Raw genomic sequence first — 26743 nt, 5'->3', positions numbered from 1 at the left:
AAGGCCAGGGTGGCCTGGGATGGTGGCTTGAGTCACTCTCAGGGGAACTCTGCCTCTGCATCCCCTCCCCACCGTATGACTTGTTCATGGTGAGAGTGGAGAGTTCTCCTCCTTTTCCACTCCCCCATTCCATCCCAGGAATGCTTACAATAAATAGACTCCCCCCAGGACAGACAGACACACCCAAAGCCAGAGAAGGACAAGACATGGCCAGGCACACAGGATGGGAGCCAATCTGGGACCAGCTCTGTGCACATCCTGCTCTGAGACTCAAGCAACTCGCTCCCACTTTTTAAGCCTCAGTTTCTCTATCTGTAAGATGGGCACTCTTCTGCTTTTCTTCTGAGAGAGAAGACTTTTCCATCTACTGAAAGAGTTAATATTTTCTTAATATTTGATGTCTTACTCTCCTTTCAACTGTTTCCAGTGCATCGAAACTTTGTTCCAATAATTGCTTAAGTCTGAGCCACCTTGAATGTGCAAATGAATGATGCTTCACAAATTGTAGCAGTCGCAAAAATTGTAGGAGAAGCTGTTAGGGAGACAGGAGTGCTTCTGAAGATAGTTTGAATAAGGAAGTCATGAATACAAATGGAAAGGGATCTAGTTCTTTGCTTTCAGGATAGCGCAAGCACAAAGGAGTTGAATGAAGAATGCTAGACTAAACCCAGGGTAAGACTAATTCTACTCCCCCCTATGCCACTAAATGTTTTACCTTGAGTATGGCATTTCATTTCCTTGGACCTAAAAAATAAAGAGGCTAGACTAAATGCTCAATTTTTTTTCTTTTTTTGAAGTATAGTTGATTTACAATGTGGTGTTCATTTCTGCTGTACAGCAAAGTGATTCAGTTATACTGTATACATATTCTTCTTTCTTATTGATTTATTTTTTCGCCGCACCGCGCAGCACGAGAGGTCTTAGTTCCCCGACCAGGGATCAAACCTGCGCCCCCCTGCATTGGAAGCGTGGAGTCTTAACCACTCACTGGACCACCAGGAAAGCCCCTATACCTTCTTTTTAAAAATATTCTTTTCCATTGCGGTTTATCATAAGATATTGAATATAGTTCTCTGTGCTATAGGGTAGGACCTTGTTTACCCAGTCTATACATAATAGTTTACAGCTGCTAATCCCAACCTCCCACTCCATCCCTCCCCCAACCCTCTCCCCCTTGGCAACGACAAGTCTGTTTTCTATGTCCGCGAGTCTGTTTCTGTTTCGTAGATAAGTTCATTGGTGTCATATTTTAGATTCCACATATAAGTAATATCATATGATATTTGTCTTTCTCTTTCTGACTTATTTCACTTAATATGATAATCTCTAGTTGCATCCAAAATGCTCAATCTTTTAAAAAAAGTTCCTGCTAAAACATTCCATCTATAAACTATCCAAACTTTCTATGGTATATACAAAACATAGGAAAATTCAAAATAAAAGTTGTTCAGATACCTGCCAAAAAATATTATATTGGATGATGGTAAAGACTGAGTAGGGAGCTTACGAAGGTTTTCTTCAAATTATGTTTTACCCAAACTCTCCACAGCAAATGGAAATGTTTTCTGTCCTCATCATCTAACGTAGTAGCCACCAGCCACATGTGCATGATTCCTGAGCACAAGTGTCCAGGAAGATGGAGGGACTGAAATTTTATTTTATTTATTTTAATTATTTTAAATTTAACTTTAAAATGCCCCATGGGGCTACCATGTTGGACAGCACAGCTCTGAAAGCTCATTTACCTCGATGGTACAAAGAGAAACCATTTAAAATTTCTTTTCTTACTGCACTAGAAATAAAGCGCTTCTGAGGGTTTCTCCAGATCTCAACCAGATACAAACACTTGTCTGCGTAATTCGTCTCTTCGTCAAGAATTGGAGAAGGGCTGCAATTCGGGAGCCTGGATAGCTATGTTTAATAGCGAGTTTGCCCCTGAATTTTTGAATGGGGGGTGACACGGGGGTGATTCTGAGATGCTGCTGGGAACACAGAGAATGGACAATCTCCTCGGTTGAAGTCCTTGCTGATGATGTAGAGGGAACGTCACTTTCGTCCAGCTGTAGGACCTTGGGAGGCTAACTTTGCAGGTTCCCAGGTGCCTTTTTATAGGGCTGAGAGGCAGTGTGGCATCATGGCTGTGGACTCAGAAGCCTGCTTGACAAGGTTTAATTCTAGCTCAGCCACTTACTAGCTGTGTGACCTCAGGAAAGTAACTTAATCTCTCTGCCTCATTTTCCTTATCTACAAAACCACGGGGAGATGAAGAAGTAAATTCTCACCTCATGAGATTGGTGTAAAGAATAAGCACATTATTTGGGACTCATTAGAATACCTAGCATATAGTAAGCGCTCAATTAACCATCATTATCTTTCTTGCTTATAGACTAGATATAGCAGGACCAGGATCAGAATGAGGTAGGTGAGGCTGAGTCCTGCAAGTGCAGAGTCAGATCATGTTTTAACTTAAATTTGTATATTTTCCTAGTCATGGATTTTTAGAAATTTCACTGAAGTATAACTTACATACAAGAAAATCTACTCTTACAAAAGAACATTTTGGTGACATTTTTTTCATGGATGTTTTTGGCATCCATTTTGATTTTTAAAAATATTGCATTAATATATTATTATCTTGAGGACTGAGTTTCTTGGCACCCTCTTAAGTTTTGTACTTGAGGCAACTTCAAGCATACCACACTCGCCCCAGCCTAGTCCTGGACCTAAGTTGTAGGGTTAACCTCCAACTCTGGTATATCAAGGTTTCACACAAATAGGAGGCCCTGGTGTATGTGTGAACTGAGCCTAATATCTTAAAGAGATTTGGGGGGTCATATTAATAGAAGTATAGGTTCAACATCAAGGGAGTAAAGAGCACTGAAAATTTTCATCCCGCTCATCCTTTAATGGAGGAAATGTATTCTTTGGGGAGCAAACATTTTGCAAGAAGACCCATGACCAAAAATCCACTAGGTGGGGCTTCGCTGGTGGCGCAGTGGTTAAGAATCTGCCTGCCAATGCAGAGGACACGAGTTCAATCCCTGGTCGGGGAAGATCCCGCATGCCGTGGAGCGACTAAGCCCGCGCGCCACAACTACTGAGCCTGCGCTCTAAAGCCCATGAGCCACAATTACTGAAGCCCGCGCGCCTAGAGCCTGTGCTCTGCAACAAGAGAAGCCACCACAATGAGAAGCCCGGGCACCACCATGAAGAGTAGCCCCCGTACCTACTCGCTGAAACTAGAGAAAGCCCGTGCGCAGCAACGAAGACCCAGCGCAGCCAAAAATCAAAACAATCAAAAAAAAAAAAAATTCACCAGGCCACTGCTTTCCACCCAGTGGGTTCACCATAAACACTAGTCCTTATGATGATTTACCAGCTGTGTGACCTCAGACAAGTGACTTAACCCCTCTGTGCCTTGATTCCCCATCTGTCAAATGGAACCAATAATATTCCCAACCAGAGAATGAAATGAGATGATGAAGGGAAGACGCTGGACCAGAGCTGGGCACATAGTTAGCTCCGAATACTATTATTTGTGCTGTTTATCTAACAGTCACTACGTAGCACTTTCAGGCACCACCCTAAGTGCTTTACAAATATCCAACCTGTTTAATATCATGTTTGCTATTGTTCTGTTAAGAAACCAGGACTGGGGTGATCAGGTCAGCAAGCGGGGGGTGGGGGGGCAGCAGCAGGCACAAGTTTCAGTCTCACAGGCTCAAGGACCAACACACTGCACCCTTGAAAGCCAGGGGACCCACCTATGGGGTAGGTCTAGGGACAGCCTACTTTGAAAAGAGTAGTGATGGTGGCTGGACTGATCAGGGGCAGCTCCCAAGTCACTGAGCCCATGCCTGCTGGTCAGGAACATAGAGTCAGGGGTCACCAGGAGGGCTAGGTAGGACCACTCCAGGACCACGAGTCAGCTGCTTGCTGGGAGTCTTTCCAACATCACTGTGCCTCACCTCCCACCCCTATTAACGCTCATCTCTTCCTCCTCTCACCTCCTACCCTGAACAGTTAGAGAGTACAAAGGGACCAGGGGCTTTTAAGCGGAGTGCCAAAGAGCCCGCCTATTTCAGGGGAACCTCTCAGGGGCTTCCTGACTTCCGTCTCTTTCTTCCGCCAAAGCAGACCCCCTTTAATCAAGCTTGGAGAGTTTTCTTGCAAGATTTTGGGTAAAGAAAAGGTTTTACTGCCTATAAGAAAGTATAGATGTTGCTTTCCTAGAACCCACTTACCTCCACCCCCAGCTCCCTCCAACCCCCTATTCCTCTCTCCCCTCCAGGAGATAAGAGGTGGACACACACACACACACACACACACACACACACACACACACACGAATCCTTCACTCCACTGTGACTACCTGAGGGCCCGCGGCTCAGAGAACTCCTCATAACTGTGCATGGAGTCACTGTAGGATTCCCGGGAACCCAGGGGTGGTGGTCGGACAGAATATTGGTGGACCGAGGCATTGGGCTGGGACGTAGTGTAATAGGGTGGCGGGATGCTGTTGCTTGTCTCGCTGCGGTAGTCACTGTCACGATCATCTACTGCACTGTCAGGGTCATCATCTGGAAGAGAGAGGAGGGGAGGGAGAGAGAGAGCATGCAGTGGAGGCCAACACAGTCTCTCAGATTTAGGGGGTCTTCACTGATGGCTAACCCAAGGAGAGGAATCTACCAGAATGAATGAAGGATCTTGGGTCATTTTAACAGAGGTATAGGCTTTCAAATAAGGGAGGTGACTACTGGGCATATACCCTGAGAGAACCATATAATTCAGAAAGAGACATGTACCACAGTCTTCATTGAAGCTCTATTTACAATAGCCAGGACATGGAAGCAACCTAAATGTCCATTGACAGATGAATGGATAAAGAAGATGTGGCACACATATACAATGGAATATTACTCTGCCATAAAAAGGAACAAAATTGAGTTATTTGTAGTGAGGTGGATGGACCTAGAGTCTGTCATACAGAGTGAAGTAAGTCAGAAAGAGAAAAACAAATACCGTATGCTAACGCATATACATGGAATCTAAAAAAAAAAAAAAAGGTACTGATGAACCTAGTGACAGGGCAGGAATAAAGATGTAGACATAGAGAATGGACTTGAGGACATGGGGTGGGAGGAGGAAGCTGGGGTGAAGTGAGAGTGGCATGGACATATATACACTACCAAATGTAAAATAGATAGCTAGCGGGAAGCAGCCGCATAGGACAGGGAGATGAGCTCGGTGCTTTGTGACCACCTAGAGGGGTGGGATAGGGAGGGTGGGAGGGAGATGCAAGAGGGAGGGAATATGGGGATATATGTATGCATATGGCTGATTCAGTTTGTTGTACAACAGAAACTAACACAGTATTGTGAAGTAATTATACTCCAATAAAGATCTATTAAAAAAAAAAGAAGAAGAAGGGAAGTGAAAACCCTGCTTTGCTGTATGTGGGTCAAACTGGACCTAGAGTCCGGGGCCCATGGTAGGTCGTACAACGTGAGGAGGACAGGGACAAATTGGAAGGTGTCTTTTGGCTCAAATGTGAAAATGGACTTTGACTAAAGTCCAGGGTCTCTGAAAACAATATTGGTTTTTCCATCAGGCTTCCCATAACAGGAGTCACACAGATACTCATGGGGAAGTTGGAGGATCAAGAGGACAAGGTAGAATATAAATGCCCTTTAACCCTCAGAGATTCCTTAATATCCGAGGATGGGGACCCCAGCCCTGAACTCTCATGCGCAGGAACAAAGAAGGGGCTCTACCAAGGTGCTGTCTTCCTCAAAAAGATCAGATTCTTCAGTTCGCAAGACTACCACATGCCCAGAATCTATCGCTCTAATGGAACAGGGAGGGGTTGCCAAACTCCAAGTGTTTCATAAGAATTAAAGGATGCTTCAGTTCGATTTGCTTTCCTTAGTAAATGGGAAACAGATTTTCTTTCTTAGTAAAAAGAAAACAGTCTCAAAGGACGTTGTATTGTGGTGGGAACAGGAAAGACTGAATTTATTTAGAAAACAACAGTTGAGCTGAAAAGAAGTGAGCGCCCCCTAAATTAACCAGCCGATTGGGAAGCCCACGGTATGCTCGCCATGGTATCAATTTACTGGTGATTTTAAACACCAAGGGGGGGGCTTGTACTTTTTATGCCTTTAAGTATTTTTGCTCTTTTCCCAATATTTTTGCTTTATTTTAACTTTCTAATTCTTTTCCCACTAATAGAGTATTTCTATATATTAAAAAAATAGGTCAAAAAATTTAATGTGGTAAACTGCTAAAAAATTAATTTCATACTTCATGTAGAGCTAGCTATTTGATTCATTCCCTATTTTACCTTCAGAAAAACCTCAAATTCATTTTTAGCCAGCAAAGCCGGCCTTACCAAAGTAGCTCTGGTTTCCTAGTTTCTCATTTGACTTGAGCCATTGTGACCTGCAAGCTTTTTATCCTGTCCCTGCCATATGGCCACCTTCTGATGCGCTGCGCGCTGACAGTGCTGGCATCAAGGGCAGAAGCAGTTGTGAATTTCCGCAACTTAGATCTGTGGGCGTCAGGGTGAAACCGTGAAGCCATAAAGGGCCTAAAGTGGGGGGATCTGAAACTGGGGACGATTTGTCAATATCACCAAATTGCCCCTCTGACCAAGTTGTTTTCTACCCAATTACTGGGGTTTATAGCCTACCGTATCGTCCTTGACGGGACTGAGATGTTTCCAACCAAATCACATGAGGCTCTGTGCATGTTCACCAAATTAATTTTCTCTGACAAATTATGTTTTTGAGGGGCAGATTGCTTTCTCTTGGATTCTTTCTGCTTTTACGCAGACTCTGCTTTTTACCAAATAGTTTTTGACCAAATCGCCTGCTTCTGGATAAGGCATTTTCAGCCACGTTTGTTTTGACAAAATGGCCTGCTTTGGGCCTAATTGTCTTTGCTCTTCTTCACCCAATTCTCAGCTTTTGCTAAACTGGTTTTAATCCAAAATGTCTTTTTTTTTTTTTTTTTTTTTTACTGTATTGTTTATTTGTGGCAAACTGTTTTGTTTTGTTTTTTTTTTTGCGGTACACGGGCCTCTCACTGCTGTGGCCTCTCCCGTTGCGGAGCAACAGGCTCCGGACGCGCAGGCTCAGCGGCCATGGCTCACGGGCCCAGCCGCTCCGCGGCATGTGGGATCTTCCCGGACCGGGGCGCGAACCCGCGTCCCCTGCATCGGCAGGCTGACTCCCAACCACTGCACCACCAGGGAAGCCCGCAAACTGGTTTTGATCAAGCCTAGCTGTCTGCCAAATGATTATTTTGGCTAACTTTGCTTCCGATTGACTTGTTTTTGACAAATTCTTTTGGATCAAACTACAGTTGACCCTTGAACAATGCAAGGGTTAGGGACGCCAACCCTCCGTGCAGTCGAAAACCCATATGTGATTTTATAATTGGCCACAATTATCCACAATTCTGTATCCATGGGTTCAACCAACCAGGGATCGTGTAGTCCCGTAGTAGTATTTATTGAAGAAATCCACATGTAAGTGGACCCGCACAGTTCAAACCCATGTTGTTCAAGGGTCAGCTGTATTTGTAAACAGTTTTCCTGCTCCTGGAGGGAGAGTGGGGTGCAACTTGTCCATCAGGATATGGGGGTGGGGTGGAAGGCCCCCCAGTTGATGGAGTAGAGATTAGGAGGTAGATTCATGCTTAGACTAGAGGACTGGATTTCTCTGAAAAGGGCATGGGGAAAAGGGAGCTATTCGTTAAGGAGAAAAATGGTCATCCAGTTTTGGGGGGAGGTAGTTTGTCTCTTTCCCCTGGGGGCAAATTGGAGGAAGATGTGTGTATGTGTTGGGGGGGCTTTGGGAGCTGAGGTCTCCAGAGTGATATCTGTCTGGGGGGGGTCTCTGCTCAGCTGCTCTGTCTGAGACCCTCTTCCCTCCCTGCCCACCAGCCTCTGAGGGACGTTGGGGCTGGAGGAGGGCTCCAGGTAGAGGAGGAAGATGGGGAGATAAAAAGAGGAAGGAATCACAGGAGAGGAGATAAGGTTATACAAGGGGAGCAAGGGGGTGGGGGGCTCACAGTGCCCAGCTGGAGACAGGCAGGTTTCCTGTCTATATGCCCACTCCTCCCAGCTGAATCCTCCCACCCAGAGTCACGTTACCCACTCCCCACCAGACAGAGCAGGACCCTCAAACAGATGTTAGTGATCAGGGGGCAGGAGGGCACAAGAGGGGTCTTGCCAGTCCTCTGGCCCCAATGTGCCAGCCACAGGCTCCCCATTTCCCTGAGCAATGGGGCGGGGGCCTCAGGGTCACCGAGGTGCCCACCTCCCCATGGCCTCCCAGAACATCAAGTTGAGTACTTACTCTGCTGCTCGCCCCAGCCAAAATAATTCCAGTTGCCTACAAAGAGAAGGGGCAGAGATAATAAAAGGGAGAAGGCAGAGGGGGAGGCATGGGGAGGGGGGCTCCCCCATCCTCCCCATCTCCTTCTTCCAGCCCAGGACCCCATCCCCTTCTGCCCTGTGTATCTTCCCCGAGGATCACTTTAACCACTGACTTGTTATACCTTCACTCACCACCCCGGGAGGAAGGCAGGATACCACCATTTTTTGACAAGACCACAGGCTTAGCCAGGAAGTAACAAAGAGGGCATTTGGACCCAGGGTTTTCCAACTCTGAAGTTTGGGGTCAGCACTCCTCATTCCTTCCCTCCCCCATCCCCCAGATAATGAAAGAAACACTGAACTGGAAATCCTCAACTTTGAAACACCCCTGTTGGGTGGGTTTTTATTTTTAATCATTCTTGTCCTTTTATAGGTGAAGAGGGCTCAGAAAGGTAGAGTGAAAAGCCTAAAGTCACACAGCCTGAGCATCAGGACCAGGGAGAGAACTACATCTTCATCGCCTCATCCCCAGCATCTGGCATCTCAGAAAAACCACTTTGACCAGAATTCTGACTCCTCTGACACTTGGCTGCCTCCTTCGTGAAATGGGGGTGGTAAGACAGTCCCAAGAGAACTCGGAGGTAAACGCTGGGTGGTAAGTCTCCATTCTCAAATTGAACCCACCTCTTGCTTCAGGTCACCTGCCCAGGTGCTGTTTGTCATCTGCTCCTGCCCCCGCCGTGCCTGTCTCTGCCCCCACCACAATCCTTCAATGACCTCATTCACCAGAGAGGGGGTGTGTAATTTCTTCAGGGCAGTGATGACCCCTCCCCAGGCAGGGAAGATAAGGGACTTTCTCCATATCACACCCCAAGTTAGGAATGAGGTCTCCGAACTGCAGTCCCTCAGCCCCTCCCTCCACCAGGCTCCATCATCACATATCCTGGGCATATGGGGGTGGGGGGAGGTGGACGACGGATACAGGGGAGACTGTGAGAGGGGGGGAAAGGAGGATGCGGAAGCAGATGGAAAAGGAGAAAGAGGTTGAAGTGTGGGGTAGGGACCAAGTGTCATGGGTGGGGGTTTTGTCCTGAGACTATATGATTTTCACTTCCTCCTCACTTCAGACGACTTGGAGGGCACTTTTAGGAGAAAGTCATCTAGACCCGTGGAGACCCGGTCTGGGGGCATCTCAGTGTCCACGGGAGGATAGACACTCTTGAAAATTTCTGCCTTGATGGAGGGACAATATACAGAGAAACATGGTGATCTTCATCATAATTAATAGATATAGCACACTGGAAAGAGAAGCAAACTTGTAGTCCCTCCGACCTGGGTTCAAACCCTGGCTCTGCCTCCTGCCAGGTGTGTGACCTTGGCAAGTCCCTTCTCCCCTTGGGCCTCGGCTTCTTTATCTAAATAAATGTGTGCCTATTATACATGTGTTGGCAGGACTGTCTGTTTGCACCATCTGAGTGTGGGCTGCTTGGGGGTCTGTGTTGGCCTCATGGAAGTTTGATGAATGAGTTCTAAGTCCTCATCTGGGGTCTAATGAATGGAATTGAAGAGTCTGCAAAGTGTTTTTCAAGCCTCCAGATGTTCTGGGTCCTTCCAAAAACCATCAGAATGCGGGGGCTGTCAGGTGCCCCTGTTTCAAAGAGAGGGGCTCTGAGGATCAGAGAGGGATCGGGACATGCCTGTGGCCACGTAGTAAGGCAGGACCCAAACCCAAGTCCCAGATCCCTTTTTCTTTCCACTACACTGTGAGGGGATACTGTGTGCTCTTAGGACTCATATCTCTGGAGACGAGTGACCCATTCATTACACAGGACAGTCATGGGGTAGAGGATGGATGAGGGCTTCAGCTGAAGCCCGGGAAGGAATTGAGAAGTACTTACAACACTGGCTGCTGGGGACAGGAAGAGGCTTGTCTTGTTCATCCTGGAATGAATACTGAGGGGGAGGGAAGGAGAGAGGGTGTGTCTCAGGGGGTGCCAGAAGCCAGAGGATCAAGATGGTCCTCTGTTCTGTTCTATCCTGACTTCTCCCGCCTCCTAAATCCTCTCCCTCTGGAGGAGAAGTATACAGACGTCCACAGAGAAAGAAAGAGGGAGACAGAGACACAAACACAGACCATGAGAAACAGATACAGAAAGAAGAAAAAGAGACACAGATGAGGGAAAGAAACAGAGGAAAGAGAGAGGAAACACTGACGCAGGGAGCTGAAGAAAGGTGATGAGAACTCAGGTTGGACAAAAATTGCTAACATGTGAGTGTTGCCCCTTTGCCCTCCACCTCCCACTAAAGGGTGTTCTAGCCTTGCCTGCTATTTCTTCCCTGCCCTCACCTTCTGAAGATTGTCTTCAGGGCCACACTGGGTCTTTGAACTGTGAAAATATAGAGTGTAGAAGAAGGGGGATGGCATGGAAGAACAGAGGTACAGAGGCTAGGGCTGGGAGTGGGGGAGGAGAACTTTTAAGAAAGCCTGAAAGTGTGACTCAAGGAGTTGAGGGTTGAGGGGCAGAAAGGGGGTGTAAGAACTGTTACAGGGCCTCTATATCTCCTTGATGGTATTTGGTAAATACACAACTTGACTCGATTGAAATTGTCGTGTCATTGGTGGACCGTATGTTCCTTGACACCATCGTTGGTTCGAGACTGGACCACATGGGTCAGTGATTTAGTCAGGTTACAAAGAGTTAGAGACACAGACACAGGGAAAGACAAGTGGAAAGAGAAACAGAGACAGAGAATGGAGGAGAGGAGGAGACACGGAGAGAGAGGGCGAGAGAGAGAGAGAGAGAGAGAGAGAGAGAGAGGAAGAAAAGAGCCCCCATGCCAACGCTCACCTCATCCTGGTCCCGCATGGCATTCAGCTGCTCCAGCTTCTTGGCCCAGTAGCGTGCCTCCTCCTCAGGGATGTCTGGAAGCAGAGACCTGGCCGTGAGCCTGGAAGCCCCTCCCTGCCCCTCAGCCTCCAGCCAATGCATGCTGCAGGCTTATGTGGCTGGTCTCCAGTGGGTGGGGGAGAGGAAGGGAGGAGGGGGTGGCACCCCTGACAACACCCCTCCACCACACACCCAGAACTGCCTTGGGAATGGGTGGCGGATGGGAGAGGAGCTGCATCCTAGCATTACCAGGACGGGGACATCATGGGTTCTTGGAAGGATGATGTGGGAGAACTGAGCTGCTTCCAGGAAAGGTAAAGAGGCCTCTCTGTGTCTCTGCCTTTGTTGATCTCTACATGTCTCTCTCTCTCTCTCTCTCTCTCTCTCTCTCCATTTCTCTGTCTCTGTCTTTCTGCCTTTGTCTGTGTCTTCTCCACATCCAGCTCACCTCTGCAGCTTAAGACCTCACCAAGGACCAGCTAAGACAGCTCAGACCTGAGCCCCGTCGGTTGAAAAGCACTTGCAGCCCACTGGTGGCCTGCAGGAGCTGGACTGTACTCCGCGTGCGGCAGGCGTACATCTCTGCTGACTTGCTGTAGCCCAGGAGACTCTCCTCTTGGGAGGGGGAACCTCATCCTCAGAATAAAGTGTTGTCTGGACCCAGCTAGACCTGACCATTCTCCTGGGGCGGGGTGAGGGTCCCACCCCTCCCAAGCCCCCGCCACACTCACCTAAGGGCAGTTCAAAGCGGGTGTCAAGGAGGATGCGGTGGAAGGTGGGGTCCTTAGTGCCGCAGATCTCACTGTCCGCCATAATGACCTGAGAGTCCAGGGTCAGCCACTCTCCGGGGCCCTCCTGGGGTGTGGGTTGGGTAACAGGGGTTAGGGTTCTGGGGGAGGTGTGGCGGGTAACGTATCTGCTGCACACTGACCAACAGGCTCCCTATTCTCAAATGAAATGTCTCCCTCACCCCATCTTACGCTTACCCCGAGACCAAGGGCCATGTCCCCACTTTAGATGAGGAAACCAAGACTCAGAGAAGGAAGGTCTCAATCCAGGGCAACATGGTGGGTCCAGAGAGCCCAGAAGCAAGGACCCAGAGAGAGAGACCTGTAGGGTCAGGTAGGGGCGGTCCCAGCCTTGCACAGCACTCCTCATCCCTAACGAGGGGTTATGGGGCCCCGACTTCAGATAAAAGGCATGATCCTCCCACCATTCAGGGAGGATACCCGCTGAGTGAATGAACCAGTCCCCCTTGGTTCAGGGAAATGAGCCCTTGAGCAGCTGGGGTCCACTCTGAACCTCAGTTTCTTCATCTCTGAAATGAGAATGATGCTCTGCAGAATATTCCTTCTGCAGCCCCAGGGAAAGGCTGGCAGTGATGGGGGAGTAGTCCAGGGTCCCTTGCATAGGTCATGGTTGTCCCAGGTGACTAGGCCTTCCTCACACTTGGAGGGTCACTGAGGAAATGTTGGGTCACCCACAAGCCTTCCTGTTGGATTCGCCTGGACTATTGCGCCTCTTTCCTCCATCTCCATTTATTCATTAAAAAATAAGCCCTACCTGGTGCCTGCTCTAAGCTTGGTCCACATTGGGCAATGCCTGAGAAGCCCACAGTCACAGGAGATAGAGCCTGACACAGACACCCGCAACACCATGAAGTCAGGGCCAGGCCAGAAGGAGGGAGGGGATGTGAGGAATCCAGGAGGAAATTAGGGAGGGCTTCCTGGAGGAGAGGGCATGGGAGCTGGGCTTAAGGGTGATGGAAAGGAGGACACTTGAAACCCAGGGAACAGCATATGTGAAAGTTCAGAAGCTATCCCTGGGCCCTGTGAGGAGTGTAGGTTTAGGTGTGGGGGAAATAAGACTGGCAAAGTGGGTTGGTGCCGTCTGGAAGGCCTCCCAAGGGTGATGGGCAGGGAGGGCAGGATTGGATCTTAGGTGCCAAGTGGAGAGGGTGAAATTTAAGGCCAGGAGGTTAGAGAGGAGGCCAAGGTTATTTTCTTTGGGACTGGCGTAAACTCCCTGATGCCCATCTGGGCACAAAGTGCTAGTTGCTTGCAATATCCCTTCTCCTTTCTTCCATAGGGATGCATTTCTAGCTGGACCCAGGGCTATGCAGCTTAAGACTGCATTTTCCAGACTCCCTTGCAGGTAGGTGGTGCCACATGACAGTTCTGGCCAATGAAAGCCAGCTTCCAGTTTGGGCCCTTAATTAGGAGTGCAAACCCCTTCCCTTGTTACATTTCCCTCCCCTGACTGGAATGCAGATGTAATGGTAATGCTTGAGCAGCCATCTTGGGCCATGAGGTGGAAGCCACATGAGGAGAAAGGCAGAGCGACAAGATGGAAGGAGTTTAAACCCTGTCGACTGGAGCTGCCACTGCAGCCCTGGATGTCTACATGAACATTGTCAGGGAATGGAGATAGATGTCCATCTTGTTTAGACCACTGGCCTCTGGACCCCTCCCAGGCACTCTTATCCAACCCTCATCCCACCACTCACTTCGTTGGACTGGCGGATGGTCCGCAGAGGGATCCACACAGTGCCCACCATCGTGTCCCAGATGAGACCCTTGTTCCATACCTCCACCGTCAGCCCCAAATCCAGGCGGTTAATTTCGCTGTGGAGAGAGGTAATGAAGACTCAGAAAAGTCAGTTCACTCGCCTTTGGACACATGACCAACAAGAATTCAAACCCAGGCCTGGGTGAGTCCTAGTCAGGAAGGTAACACAGCAGTTCTTGTTTTACAGAGGGGAAACTGAGGCCAAAGGACTAAGTTACATGCTCAGGGTATCACAGCAGAACCAGGATTCCAAGCTGAGAAAGAAGGAATGGGGACAGGTGTCGCATGTCTCCTGTAACCCCAAATCACCTGGCCCTTCCTCTAGCCCTCAGACCTTGAGAATGCTGGTTAAGTGAGGAAGAGGCTCAAATGCCCTCCATGGCTCCCTATGACCCCAAGATAAGGGCATTTGTGTTGCCTTCATCCTTCCCAGTGTCATCTCTAACCAATCATATGAGGACACCCTTGAGCATATCAGTGATTACACCTCTAAGCACTTTCCCTGCAGACTCCATCCCGGAAATATGCAGATTTGGTAGTAAACCTTGGTGAATGTCCAATTCACTGAATCTACCAATTTACCAAAGGTTTATCTTAAGGAATGTTCTTGAATATATCTGTTGACCGTGACCTGGTCATTCAGTAACTGGCTTTAGGGGGAGTTGGGGACCACTCTGTCCTGCCCCCTTCACATTTTCCTAGAATTGTAGAGCCAGCTCGTTTCTTCCTTCCCCAAGTGCTCCTCTGCTCCAGAATCCCAGTTCTGGATTCCCTCATGGCCTCCACTAGTGACAGTCCCCAGCCAGGCTCTGCTCAGGGGTTGAGGGCTGCCTGGGTCCAAATCCCAGCTCTGCTTTGTACAGGCTGTATGACACTGAGGAGGTGGCTTTGTCCCTCTGGTCCTCTGTTTCCTCATCTGTAAAATGAGGATTATGTTAGCACCCTCCCTCCCAGGGTTATAAGCAAAATTGATTTAAACAAAGCCTTAGAAGAAGGCATGGCACATGTTGGCCATCATCAGAGTAGGTGGGATGTAATAGGAGTCCCTGAGTAGCTCCAGGTTGAGGGGAGGGTCCAGGTCTTGAATTCATTCAGCTATTAGACAAATATTTATCGAGCACCTATTGTGTGCCAGGCTCTGTGCTTGGCATGGAGATCACAGTGGGGACAGAGACCAATAGGGCCTTACCCACGTGGAGCTCAAAGTCCAGGGGAAGGGGCCAGAAAGCTGTCAAAAATCACACAAATAAATAGAATAACAATTGGTGACAAGGCCTGAAATTACTGTTCAATTGCAGCTTGAGGGTGGTGGTCAGGGAAGACTTCCCTGAGGAGGTGACACAGCTGAGACCCAAAGGACAGAGGGAGTCAGCTGGGTTGGGGAGAGAGGGGGAAAGAAGAACAAGAGCAAAGGTCCTGGAGCAGGAACAAGCTGGACATGTTGGAGGAACAGTGCAGAGGTGGGTGTATCTGGGGCAGGTGAGACAGGAGAGATGAAGCAAGATACTGGTGTGAGGTCCCAGGGGCCGGGCCTTGGGGGGCTGTAGGGACGGATATGGGTTTTGCTCTCAGGTTGATGAGCCACAAGCCCCAGGCAAGTTTGGAGAGTGACCGGATGTGATTTGCAATTTTAAAAATATCCTCCTTGCTGCCTAGAGAACAGATTGCAGGAGGTGGATGGCAGCAGGAGGCCAGGGTGGAGGCTGGCGGGCAGAGAGGACTTGGCTGGTGGCCTCGGAGATAAAGGGAAGCAATTGGATTCGGGAAGTGCTTTGGAGGCAAAGCTGATGGCTGGACGCAAGGCTGAAGGCAGAGCGAAGGGAGTCCCAGACGACACCCGGGTGTCCGGCTGTGCCCTGCAGCACCAGCAAAGTGCCTGGCTGTGCCAGGGGGCGTGGCCATTCAGGTCCAGTCACTGCAGACTCACAACATGAAATCCTGCTCCCAGCTGGGCTGGCTGCCCCGTACGGCAATGGTCGTGCTCTTGACATTCTGCACCTTCAGGGTCACATATGTATTGAATTTCTCTGTGGCGGTGAGAGAAGAGGTCAGTGCAAGGGCTCAGGGACTCCCCCATACCCCTTCCCAAGCTCTCAATAACACCCCTATGATCCCTCAGGGGCTGTGAGTTCTTGGGCCCACCCCCGGTCCAACACCCTGAGGTGCTTCTGTGCCTCCACTCCCAGACCAGTCCCCAGAGCCCCACCCCCAGCCCCTCAGAGCACTAGGGAGGGGCCTTGGTGCAGGGAAATGTGGAGTTTTGGGATAACTGATCCTGATGCTTAGAAATGACTTCGTCTAATGTCCTTGGACATAGGAAACTTCCTTTGCCTCTCTGAACCTCACTTTTCTCACCTGCAGCCTAATGTAAGTGTCCCCACCCTATCTCTTAGGATCCTGGGAAGCACCATTGGCTCAGGGTGAGCCCCACTCCCTCTGGAGTCTTCAGGGGATGGCTGGGAAGACTGCTGGGACCCTAGAGCAAGTCTGACACGCTCTGTGATGCTCAGCAAAGAGCCCAAGTTCCCCGTCCCTGGCTCAGACACCCTCTCCCGTCTCTCCAAGAGACCGACAGACAGACAGATAACACAGGAGAGGACAGGAGTAGAGGCCACTTACCTTGGGCACCATCAAACTTGGCTTTTTTGACTGTGGAGAGAGACAGAGAGAGGGAAGGGAGACGGGGAGAGAGTTGGGGAGGAGAGAAAGAGACACAGAGAGACACATGAAAAGAGAGACATAATGAGAGAGGAGAGAGATACAGAAAGAAAGAGACAGAGAGAAGAGAGGCAAAAAGTAGAGAGCAAAAGAGGCCAATAAAGAGACCGAACAGATTTAAAAAACAAAACAAAACAAAATAACAACCACAAAAAAACCCAAGATAAAGACAGAGGCAAAATCAGAGACAGAGGCAAAGACAATGAGAGGAAGAGAAATAGGGAGAGGAGGGAGGCAGGGATGAGAGGGAGAGAGAGAGAAGCCATCAGACAGATAAGCATAGGCAGACCTGGGGTGGAAGGATGTTTGGACCTTGGGAGCAGTCCATGTCCCACCCTCCTCCCCATCAAGCTCCCCTATAGCTCCCTCCCTCCAGTTGTGACTTGACCAAAATTGAACAAGATTCAAAAGAAGAAGCTGGGCAGGTGGCAGGAGAGGCTTCTTACAGGAAGTCCTCCAGGATTGCTTCAGAAGGAGGAGGGGAGTTGGGAAGGAGGAGGTAGGGGAGAAAGGAGAAAACAACAGCCAATGATTCCCATCCCCTTGTTAGACCAGTGAGACTTCTCCACGAATTGTCCAGCTCAGCCTGTCCTCCTGAATGCTTCCAGGGTTTAGAGTCTCATATTCAAAGGGGACTGGGCGAGGTGGGAAAAAACAACCCAAAGAGCTGACTCCATAGTGCACATAGAGATATCCCAGTCCTGGCCAGTAGGTTGCTAGAGCTTGTCCAGCCCAACCTGCCCGTGAAAGGTGCAACCCAAATATACCTCAGGGTTCCACGTGGTCCAGTCTCTTCGTATTTCACATAACCCCCCAACCCCAAGTGATTCAAAGCAATTCCACTCTTTACTAGATTTTCTCACAGGACATTAAACTTTCCCTTTCATTACCTCTCAAACTCTGCATCTGCCCCCAATGCATTTCTCTACCATTACTCTCTACTCCCACCTGAAACCTGCTCCCAAACTGAGACCTCTCGATTTCTATATTTCTTCTCCCTTTAACATTTTCAAATGAATATTTTTGTTTGAGTAGGCAATACACCCACATTTTACAAAATCCAGAGCAACGGAAAGATCATACAATGAAGATAAGGCTTTTTTTACTCCAGCTCTCACTCTCCCTGCTGGATGCAATCAACAGTACCAATTCCTTGTGGTACTAGAGATGCATCGGCAATCACGTGCACATGTGCATTATTTTATTTCCTACACAAATGGTCGCATTCTACACCCTCTGCAGAACCTTTCTTTTTCTCAGTATGTCTTAAAGAGGGTGTGCAAGTAAGTTGAAGGATAAATTCCTGGAATCAGAATTGTGTTTCTATTCTTTCTTCTTTTTTTTTGAGAGTCCAGTTCAGCCTTTTTCTGGGCAAGTGCCACAACCTCCTATCTGGGATCCAGCCTCCCATATGGGGTTCATTTCTCTGTCCTCACCACTTGAATTTCTTCCTCAAAAAAGCACCTGAATGGAGCCAGTGAAGAGAGAATTTTCATCAAGGGTGGGGGAAGTAGAGTGGTTCTAAACACTTGTCAGTAAATACTATTTTTTCCTGTTGCAGACAGACTGTGGGGAGGATGAGGTTGGGGGTGGGGATTGATGCTCAGAAGCACTGAGTGAGCTCCCCAGAGTTGCAGAGCAGAAGAGGGAGTGAGTGCCTTCCTATGCCAACACCACCACCACCCCAAGACCCAGATTTTAAATGCATATGGGTTGGGCACTATGCCCGCCATATCTGGGTTTGGGTTTGGGAGGTAGAATGCAGATAGAGCCCTTGACTGGTCATCGGGAAAGGTGAGCCCTTGTTCAGCATGGAGTCAGGTGGAGCTGGGCTCAGATTATGGTGCTGTGTGACCCTGGGCAAGTGAACCCCCCTCTCTGGGCTTCCATCTCTGTCTCTCTCTCTTTCCCCCACATCCGAAATCAGTCATCGAGTCCTGTCTTCCCCACCTTCCCACTCAAGGCACGTGACTGCACATGCAAAAGTCCCTCTCTTGCGGGAGAGGGTCCCTACCCCTGTCCCACATGCCCCCTCTCATAGTCTCATCCCCACCCAGGCCACAGAGAGCTCAGCCACCCAGCCCCTCATCTCTGGGACTGAGTGAGGCTCATGGGCACTTAGGACTGTGTCCAGCAGTAGCTCCAGGCCTCCCTCCTGGGGGACCTCCAGCTTGCAAACCTGATGACTCTGTGAAGGGGGAGGAGGGTGCAGGGGGAGGGCGGGGAGGGAGAATGATGGGAGAGACACAGAGGTTCAGAAAGGCACATACATGGAGGGACCAACATGAGGAGAGAAAGGAAAAGGAGGGAGGAAGAAGTGAGGGGAGATAAGACATGATAGTCAGAGACACAGAGAGACACACAGATTTTCACTAGGGAGAGTAGGCAGGGAAGATGTTGCAGAGAGGAGAGGCAGGATTGGGAGAGAAAAGCTGGGGGTGGGAACCAGAGGGGAGGTACGTGCCAGGCCCTGGGAGATCTGAGGGACTCACTGGGGTATGACCGAACCTGGGCCCCACTCTGCAACTCCCTTTCTGTGTCCCTTTTTTACAGACCAGGGGCAGAGCTCAGAGGGGAAGCCAGTTGTCCAAGGTCTGTCGTCCATCCTCTCCTCTAGGGAGGAGGTCTCTCGCTGTCTCCTTCCTTCTGATTCTGTTTCTCTCCACCCCTGTCATCCCCTTGTCACGTCTTTCTGTCTCTCTTCTTCCCTTCCTCCCTCTGCCTGTCTTTCTTGTTCCCAGTCCCTTATCTCTCCCCCTTTCCTCCTCCCTAAGTCTCTCTGGGCCAGAGGGTAATGGGCTCAGTTGGGGTCCACAAGCAATGGGAGATTGCCAGAGAGCTCTAGCTCTAAGAGTGAGCCCCCGGGCCCCTTCAGAGAGTTCAGGGTGAGGACATCAATATATGTTCATCACTGAGGACTCAGAGCGTGGAGGGGCAGACTCAGGGTGGGAGACGGGGCTCAGAGAAGAATGGGGAGTCAGGGAAGGAGCCTCAGAGTAGGAAGCTCATGGCGGGGAATAGGGTGTGCGATAAGGAGGAGGATGGTAGGGGACTAAGGGAAGGGGCCTCGGAGAGCTTGGAGGAGGCTCATGACGGGGGAGGGGACTCAGGAAGGGTGGGTGGCCTCAGGGAAGGGGCTCAGGGGATAAGAGGGCTTGGAGGTAGGGGCTCGGGGTGGGGGGCGGATGGGGCTCAGAGAAAGAGCCGAGTCTCTCTCTGCCTCTCTCTTCCCCGTCAGCAAGAGGAACCCGAGTCATTGTCGCCTTCACCGCCGTCATCGTCATCACATCTCCGCCCCGCTGCCTTCCTCTTGCCTGCGGTATCGGGGTCACCAGGGCGGAAGCGCCGCCCCTCCTTCACGAGCTCCTGGTCACAAGCACGAAGCTATTTATAACGTGGGCGCGGAGGGCGTGAGCGACGCGACCGCGGGGAGTGCTGAGTGGGGGAGGTGCCCACTGACGGGCGGGCAGGAGATACCGCGTCACGCCAGGTCAGCAGACTGCGCGGCCTCCCCGGTCCCCGCCCACCCCCCGCCCCATCAGCGCTGGCTGATTAACGTGGTCGCACAGGCAGTTGTGGCCCAGGGCAGAATCGGTGGAAGTGAGAGCAGGGGCTCATTGGCGCTGCCAGGCTCTGGGCTTCAGTTTCTGCATCTGGGAAATGGGGCAAGGCAAGCCTAGTTGGTCTCACTTTCTTCTCCCCTTTCTCTTCCCTTCTTCTTCCTTCCTCTTCCTCCCTCTCCCCTTTCTTCTTCATTATTATTAACATCAGCATTATTATACTGTTATTACTACTATGATTATCATTACCGTTACTAGTATCATTACTATTTTTATTATTTGGTTGAGTTCGAAGTGTGCTCCTGGCCTGGACGACCCTGGATACTAATTGAGGTAGACTCCAGTCCTTGGGGCATCTGGTCCATAACCTGCCAGTCCTGGGAGTGGGAGTGGGGGAATAGAGAACTCCAGCCATCAGGGGAAGCGGCTGAAAGCCCACCCACAGGACATGCTTATCAGGTGTCAGAAGACACTACAAGTGGTGGAAGGAAAGAATAGAGAATTCAGAAATAGATTCTAGGATGTTTGGTATTTAATATGTGATGTCGATAGCAGACAAGGGCTTTGGGGTAAGGATATTGGTCTCTCTGGCTTTGCATCTGGGAGAGAATAAATGAGGACTCTCATCCTCCATGGACAGAAATAAGCCAGGGCCAGACTGAAGCCTTAGATGTAAAAAACACACCAAGAAACTTGACAGATATTCTGTCTGTGTTGTTTACCAGGTACCACTTAGAACTAGGCCTGGCACATAGTAGTTGCCCATTAAATAGTGTTCACTGAAGGAATGACGTCATTGCCCCCTCCAGCAGCCCTACGCGAAGACGGGGTCCCGCGGAGTGGGCGCTGTCCACTGTGCTGAACTCAGCGTCTCCTCCCTGAACTGTCCACGGTGCTGAACTTTTCATCCCTGCCCACGTACCTCCAAAGAGTTGGCACCTCTTTTGCGCCCTATGTATTACTGAGCCCTCCTCAGGCCTGAGAACGCAGTGAGCTCTCAGGAAATGTCCTACACTCACGAACCTCTTTCCAGAAAGCTTTTAGTCCCCACTAATAAAAACACCATCACAGATTTCTCCTGTCTTTGGCTCACACTTATTGACCCTTTCCACAAGCCAGGCATCATGCCAAGTTCTCTGCGTGCCTCATATGACTGGAGAGTTCCAGAAAACCTAGGCAGTGGACACTATTAGTGTGCCCATTTTACAGATGGACAGACTGAGGAAGGAAGAAGATATGGGACTTTTCCGGACGTGGTGGATTTAGGGATTCAAACCCAGACCTCCTGGACTCAGGATGTCCTGGTTCACACCTCACAGAGGAAGCTCATTGTGTGTGGGAGGCAAGTGAGGTGCAAGATATGGAGGCTAAGATTGCAGCCCTGAAGGTGAATCAGAGCCAACACCGGAGGCATCCTATGAGGTTGCTGAGAGCAAAGGTCAGATGCAGACCCCCCTGGCTGTGTGGTATCAGAAACAGTAAGAGACAGAGGGATTTGTGAAGTCTTCCTGGGAGAGGGGCAGGGGAAAAGCCATGATGAATGGGAGATCGTGATATGTCTGTTTGCTGAGTGGATGAAGAAAAAAGGGGATCTCAGGACAGATTCTCACCCCGTGGTAGGGTCTCCAGGTTCTGGGGGCTGAGGGGAGGTTCGACTTTCACTTTTCACTCCCAGTAGGCTGTGGAGTCAGGCAGCTACACCTCTGGCTCTGTGGCACCAGGCGAGTTGTTGAACCTCCCAGAGCCTCGGTTTTCCTCATCTCTAAAACGAGTTGCTCTGAGGATTAAAGAGGGCAATGGGCATGATAGTCCTCAACAGTGTGCCTATAGAATGCTGGATAGATGGGGCTTGTTGTAGATATTATTATTAGTTGTGCGGTAAACTCACTCTCAAACGCATTTGCTAATTTATATGCAATATTCAGTCATCAAATATTTATGGAACATTTTAAACATTGAGTGGCCTGGCAAAATGTCATGATGCACGTAGGAAAGTCTAGAACCAAATCCCTGCCACCACACTTTTGGGCTTGCTGTGCCCTCCACCTAGAGCATGGTCTCCCTTCTGCTCAGTTCCCCTTCATCTTCTGAGACTCAGGCAAATGGTGATGATGGGAACAGGGTAGGCTTCCCAGAGGAAAAGAGCCATAGAAACGCTCCTCTCCATCTCCCGCAGCCTTTCCCCATCTCCCCCACTCTGACTCCACCAGCATGAGGCCAGGAGTAAGGCTTGGTCCCCAGAGCCAGGAACAGTGCCTGACATACAGTGGGTGCTCAATGCTCGCTGAGTAAATATATGAATGAATTCACGAAGGAACAAGGTGGCACTTGCTGTTAGCAGCCTCAGAACTCTGCCAAGACTTAGCAAGTGGATTAAGGTGGAGGGGGCAATGGGGCTCCACATAGATAAAGAGATGAGAGGGGGCAGAGGCAAGGTCTGTACAGGGTGGTCTCCCATGTGTTAGTGCAGGACATGCACACAAGAACTTACAGTTGTGTGTTCTTGAATGTGTATTTGCTCGTGTTACCAGTGCAGGCAAGTGAGTGTATATGGGCGTATGTGTGCGTGTGTAGAGGGACATGTACTCATGTGCACCATCTGAGTGCAGGTGAGGGTCTGCACGTATGTGCTGGGGAGTGGGGTGTGGCTGTATGTGGGACATGCTGGTTTGTGTGAGTTTAGGTACGTGCAGGTTTTTGAGTGATATGTTAGGTAGAGACACAAGTTGGGGTGTGTGATATGCAGTTGTATAGCCTGTGTATTTTTGTTTACTTGCATGCATGCACACACTCATGTGTGCAACATTACTCACCTATTCAAAGTGACTGCTTTGAGTGTCCAGGCAAGTGTTATCATGTGTGTACATATATGGCCTTGGCATTTGATCGTGTGTATACATGTGTTTCTTGGGATTCAGGGCCCTAACAGGTATATATATATATACATGCCTGAGGGGTAAGGCATGGGTAGATCTTTAGGCGACATGGCTATTGTGAACGTTAATCTCGCATATCCGTGTGTGTGCTTGTGTGCAGACACACATGCCTGTAATGTGGGGACAATGTCTATGGCGCAGGGTGACTGTGTCCAGTATATATGTATGTGTGTGTGTTCACATGGGCATGTGAACCTGTACATGTGTCCGTGAATGTGCAGTCAGAGGCAAGTGGTCTTCATAGAGACTTGGTGAATTCTGAGCCTTTCTGTCCACACCATACACTCTGAACGTTCCAGTCCAAGTGTATGCAGATGTGGGCAATCATGGGTGCGTCCCTGGCTCGGGAACAGGTATTTCCTCAACTCTAAGGATAAACTCAGATCCAAGAAAAGCCCTCTCAGCCTAGTTGCCTTGCTCCCTCTTCTTTCCCCCTCAGCCCTCAAGGCCTCCCACTCTGGGCATCTCCCCCACACTTCTCAGCATTTCCCTCTCCCCACTTCTCCCCATCTCCCTGCACCCAGCCTCTCCCAGCATCCACTGCTCCCTTTACACCTCAGGGCTCTACCTCCCACCTCATCCCAAGTCTTGCTCTTCCCAGCGACACCCCTCTACTCAGCTGGTGACTCCTTCTCTAGAAGTTCCACAAAATCATCCCACACTCTTCTTCCCCTAGGCCTCCGATTTAGGAAGCCTCACCCCACTTACTGCCTCCGCTTCACACCACCCCTGCAGCCAAGACTCCAGTGTGCATCAGAGTTAAGGGTGAGATTCTAGAAAAGCCCAGCTCCGAAGACGGGGGTGAGGAGCAGAGGAGAGCAAACTTGGAGGAGTCAGCCAGCAGCCCACATGCCCCCTCCTCCAGTGCTATCCCCTCCCAAGTGTTAGGCAGCTCAGAGAATGGGGAGGGGCCAGGAGGGGGGTTGGACGTTCACTTCCCCCTACCCTTGGGCCTAGTCTGTGAGGGCTTCATGGGGGTCCACTCCACCTCCTGACTCCCCTAATTCCCTAGGCTAGGGGCTGAATGAGTTGACTTTTGATCTTACTGGCCATTCTCCCACCATCAGCCCCGACCGTTGGGAACGAGCTCAAGGAAAGGAGGCCCCTGTCCCTTTAAGAACACCCGCGTCCACGCCGGCCCAGCCCCGCGCGAGCAGCACACGGGAAGCCACCGCGGCGGGGAGCGGGCGGGCGGGGCTGGGTTTGTGAATGGAGAGGCACAGGAGGAGGGGGGAGGGGGAGGGGCAGTGGGGGAGGTTCCCGGCTCCTGGGCCTGCCCACCCGGGTCCAGGAGGAGGCTGGGGTTCATATCTCTCTCTCTCTCTCTCCCAATTTTTCTCTCTCTTTCACACACACACACACACACACACACACACACACACACACAAACAGCACACTCCCGGCTGCCTGAGGTCTCCCTAAGCCTGCCTTCTCAGGCTTAGCGGATACACCCCTTCTCCCACCCCAGGCCTTCTTGAAAGGAATAGAGGCGAAAGGGGTGGACCCCAACCCTTAAAACCCAAGGTTGAGACCTCTATAAACCTTGAGCCCTGTTTCACCACCACCCCTACCGCCAAGGTTTCCTGCTAAGAACTCAGAATTGCCCCAGTCGCCTTGGTCCAAGTGGGCTGGCTTCTCCCCCAACCCTGCCTCAGGGGTGAAGGGGGGGGGCAGTCATGCCCCTCCCGAGTCTCTTTCCCTCCACCCACCCCAACGCAGAAGGTGGGCCTGGGCGTGGGCCTCGATGCAGATGGCGTTCTGGCCCCAAAATAGCTCCACCCCACCTCTCTTTTCCTCCCTCCAGCGCAAAGTGGGTGAGGTGAGGATGGGTCGTGAGGGGTGCAGGGTGGTACTGCACTTCCAAAGGGTCGGCTCCCTGCGGAGAAGGCCGGATTTGCATGCGGAGGGGCCAGAGAGGGCGGGGAGGGGGAGGCCCTCGGGCGACTGCCCCAGCCTCCACTAGAGAAGGCAAAGAGTTAACCGGAAAAGTGCCCCCAGACCCCCCAATCACAGCCCTCTCATAATGCTGGAAGGCGTCTCCCCCACCCCAGTCCTCTCCGCTCCCAGGGTGAGGGATACCTAGAGCTCACCGTAGTCCTAATGACCAAGCCCCTCTACCCAGATCTTACACGCTCAGGGCTTGGAGACCGCTCCCCCTCCACTCCTCTCCGAATTCCGAGCCCTGCCTGCAGCCCAGCTCACAGCCCAAGACTCCTTCCAAGCACCCTGCAGGATTCATTTGAACTACCCAGCCCGGCTCCTTCCACACGAACTCGCTAATAACCTGTTCTACACAGACGACCCAATCTAGACCGTTTCCAAATGGAGCCTCAGACCCCTGCCCGCGTCCACACGGGCCTCCGCGTTCAGCCGTGTCCACACGACCCCAGTAGCGGCAACCAGGACCCCCTTAGAGCCCAGCTGCATCTACACTGATCACCCTCTCAGGCGCCCTGACGCGTCTACAAGGGCTACCCCCTCAAAACCCAGCCGCGTGTACTCGGGTCACCCCATCAGGAGCCCAGCCGCATCCACACGGACCCCGAGCCCAGTCCTGGTCCACATCGGTTCCCCGCCCTGCAGCCTCGCCTCTTACCTCCAACGCATAGTAGAGACATGTCTCCAGAGTCGCCGGCGGGCCGGCTCTGTCAGGTCGACCTTAGCTGCCGCTGGGTTGGGGCATGGCGGGGGCTGCAGCCCGCGCTCAGCTCACGCCGGGGCCCGGCCTCCGCCGCCTGCCATCTTGGTTCAGCACTGGGGGCGCGGACAGCTCCTGACGTGGTGCTGATGCGGGGCTGGTGGGCGGAGCCTGATGGGGCGCGGGTGCTGCAAGCTCTGGGGTGAGGGTGGGGTTTAAAGGGCAGGAGCCGGGTGGGAGCTGAGGGCAGCCATCACGCAGGTTCCCTTCTGGTTCTGCGTGTTTTCGTCTCTCCTTTAGCTCTCAATCTTGAGTCGTTTGCTGTCTCTCTGCTCTCCCTGAGTATCTCTATTCCTCTGTCGCTATGTCTCGTTCTCTTTGCCTCTGTTTCTCTGTCTCTCTCACTGGGTCTCTCTATTCCCCTGACTCTTTGTCTCCCTGTCTCTCTCGGTCATGTGTCTCCCTCGGAGCCTCTCTCCGTTCAATCTCTCTGTGTTTCTGCCACGTCTGTTTAGGTCTCTCTCTGTCCCTGTTTCTCTCAGCCTGTGGATCTTGGCACACACTCGGACTGGATTCCACCCTTCACTCCTTTGTGTAACTGGCAAACTCCTATTCATCCATCAATGCCCAGTTTGAATATACTCTTCTCCAGAAAGCCTTACCTAATTCCCCCAAACTGAGCCCTTACTCCACATTTCTGGACTCTCCCAGACCCCAACTCTTCCTCTGGTTGGACCCTGACCCCAACACAGCTCTGCTCACCACCCCTCCCCACACATCTAACCAGGCAGTTCCGTGTGAGCCGGTGCCCTAACACACCTAATACACAAACCTGTTCATTGTTTATCTCCAGTACCTAGAACAGTCCCGAAGGCTGAGGCCCACAGAGTCCCCAGCCTCCAGCACACATGACGGAGCTTCATAAACAGAAGATGTATATGGAGTTAGTCACAAGGGAGGCATGTGTTCAAAACCCAACTCTGCCTCTAATCACTGGCATGACCTTGGGCAAGTCATGTGACCACTCTGCCTCAGTTTCCCTACCTGTAAAA

At 50.8% G+C, this 26743-nt stretch overlaps 1 protein-coding gene across 1 annotated transcript in view; it reads right to left on the bottom strand.

Annotated features, from left to right (window-relative positions):
- The window catches only part of UNC13A (unc-13 homolog A), a 64343-nt gene extending 38559 nt beyond the window's left edge, over positions 1–25784 (bottom strand). Inside the window, exons 1-9 of the mRNA XM_060006684.1 lie at positions 25650–25784; positions 16459–16488; positions 15767–15866; positions 13778–13895; positions 12003–12126; positions 11233–11306; positions 10282–10336; positions 8364–8399; positions 4373–4580 (exon numbers count right to left, since the gene is read on the bottom strand). Of these exons, the coding sequence (XP_059862667.1) occupies positions 4373–4580; positions 8364–8399; positions 10282–10336; positions 11233–11306; positions 12003–12126; positions 13778–13895; positions 15767–15866; positions 16459–16488; positions 25650–25671 (767 nt within the window). The 5' untranslated portion in view covers positions 25672–25784. The remainder of the gene's footprint in view (positions 1–4372; positions 4581–8363; positions 8400–10281; positions 10337–11232; positions 11307–12002; positions 12127–13777; positions 13896–15766; positions 15867–16458; positions 16489–25649) is intronic.
- Positions 25785–26743: the final 959 nt, after the last annotated feature.

Source organism: Delphinus delphis, chromosome 3 (assembly GCF_949987515.2).
Source record: "Delphinus delphis chromosome 3, mDelDel1.2, whole genome shotgun sequence".
Classification (NCBI taxonomy): domain Eukaryota; kingdom Metazoa; phylum Chordata; class Mammalia; order Artiodactyla; family Delphinidae; genus Delphinus; species Delphinus delphis.
Note: the sequence above shows the minus strand (reverse complement) of the source record. Positions and strands in the feature narration are given on the sequence as shown.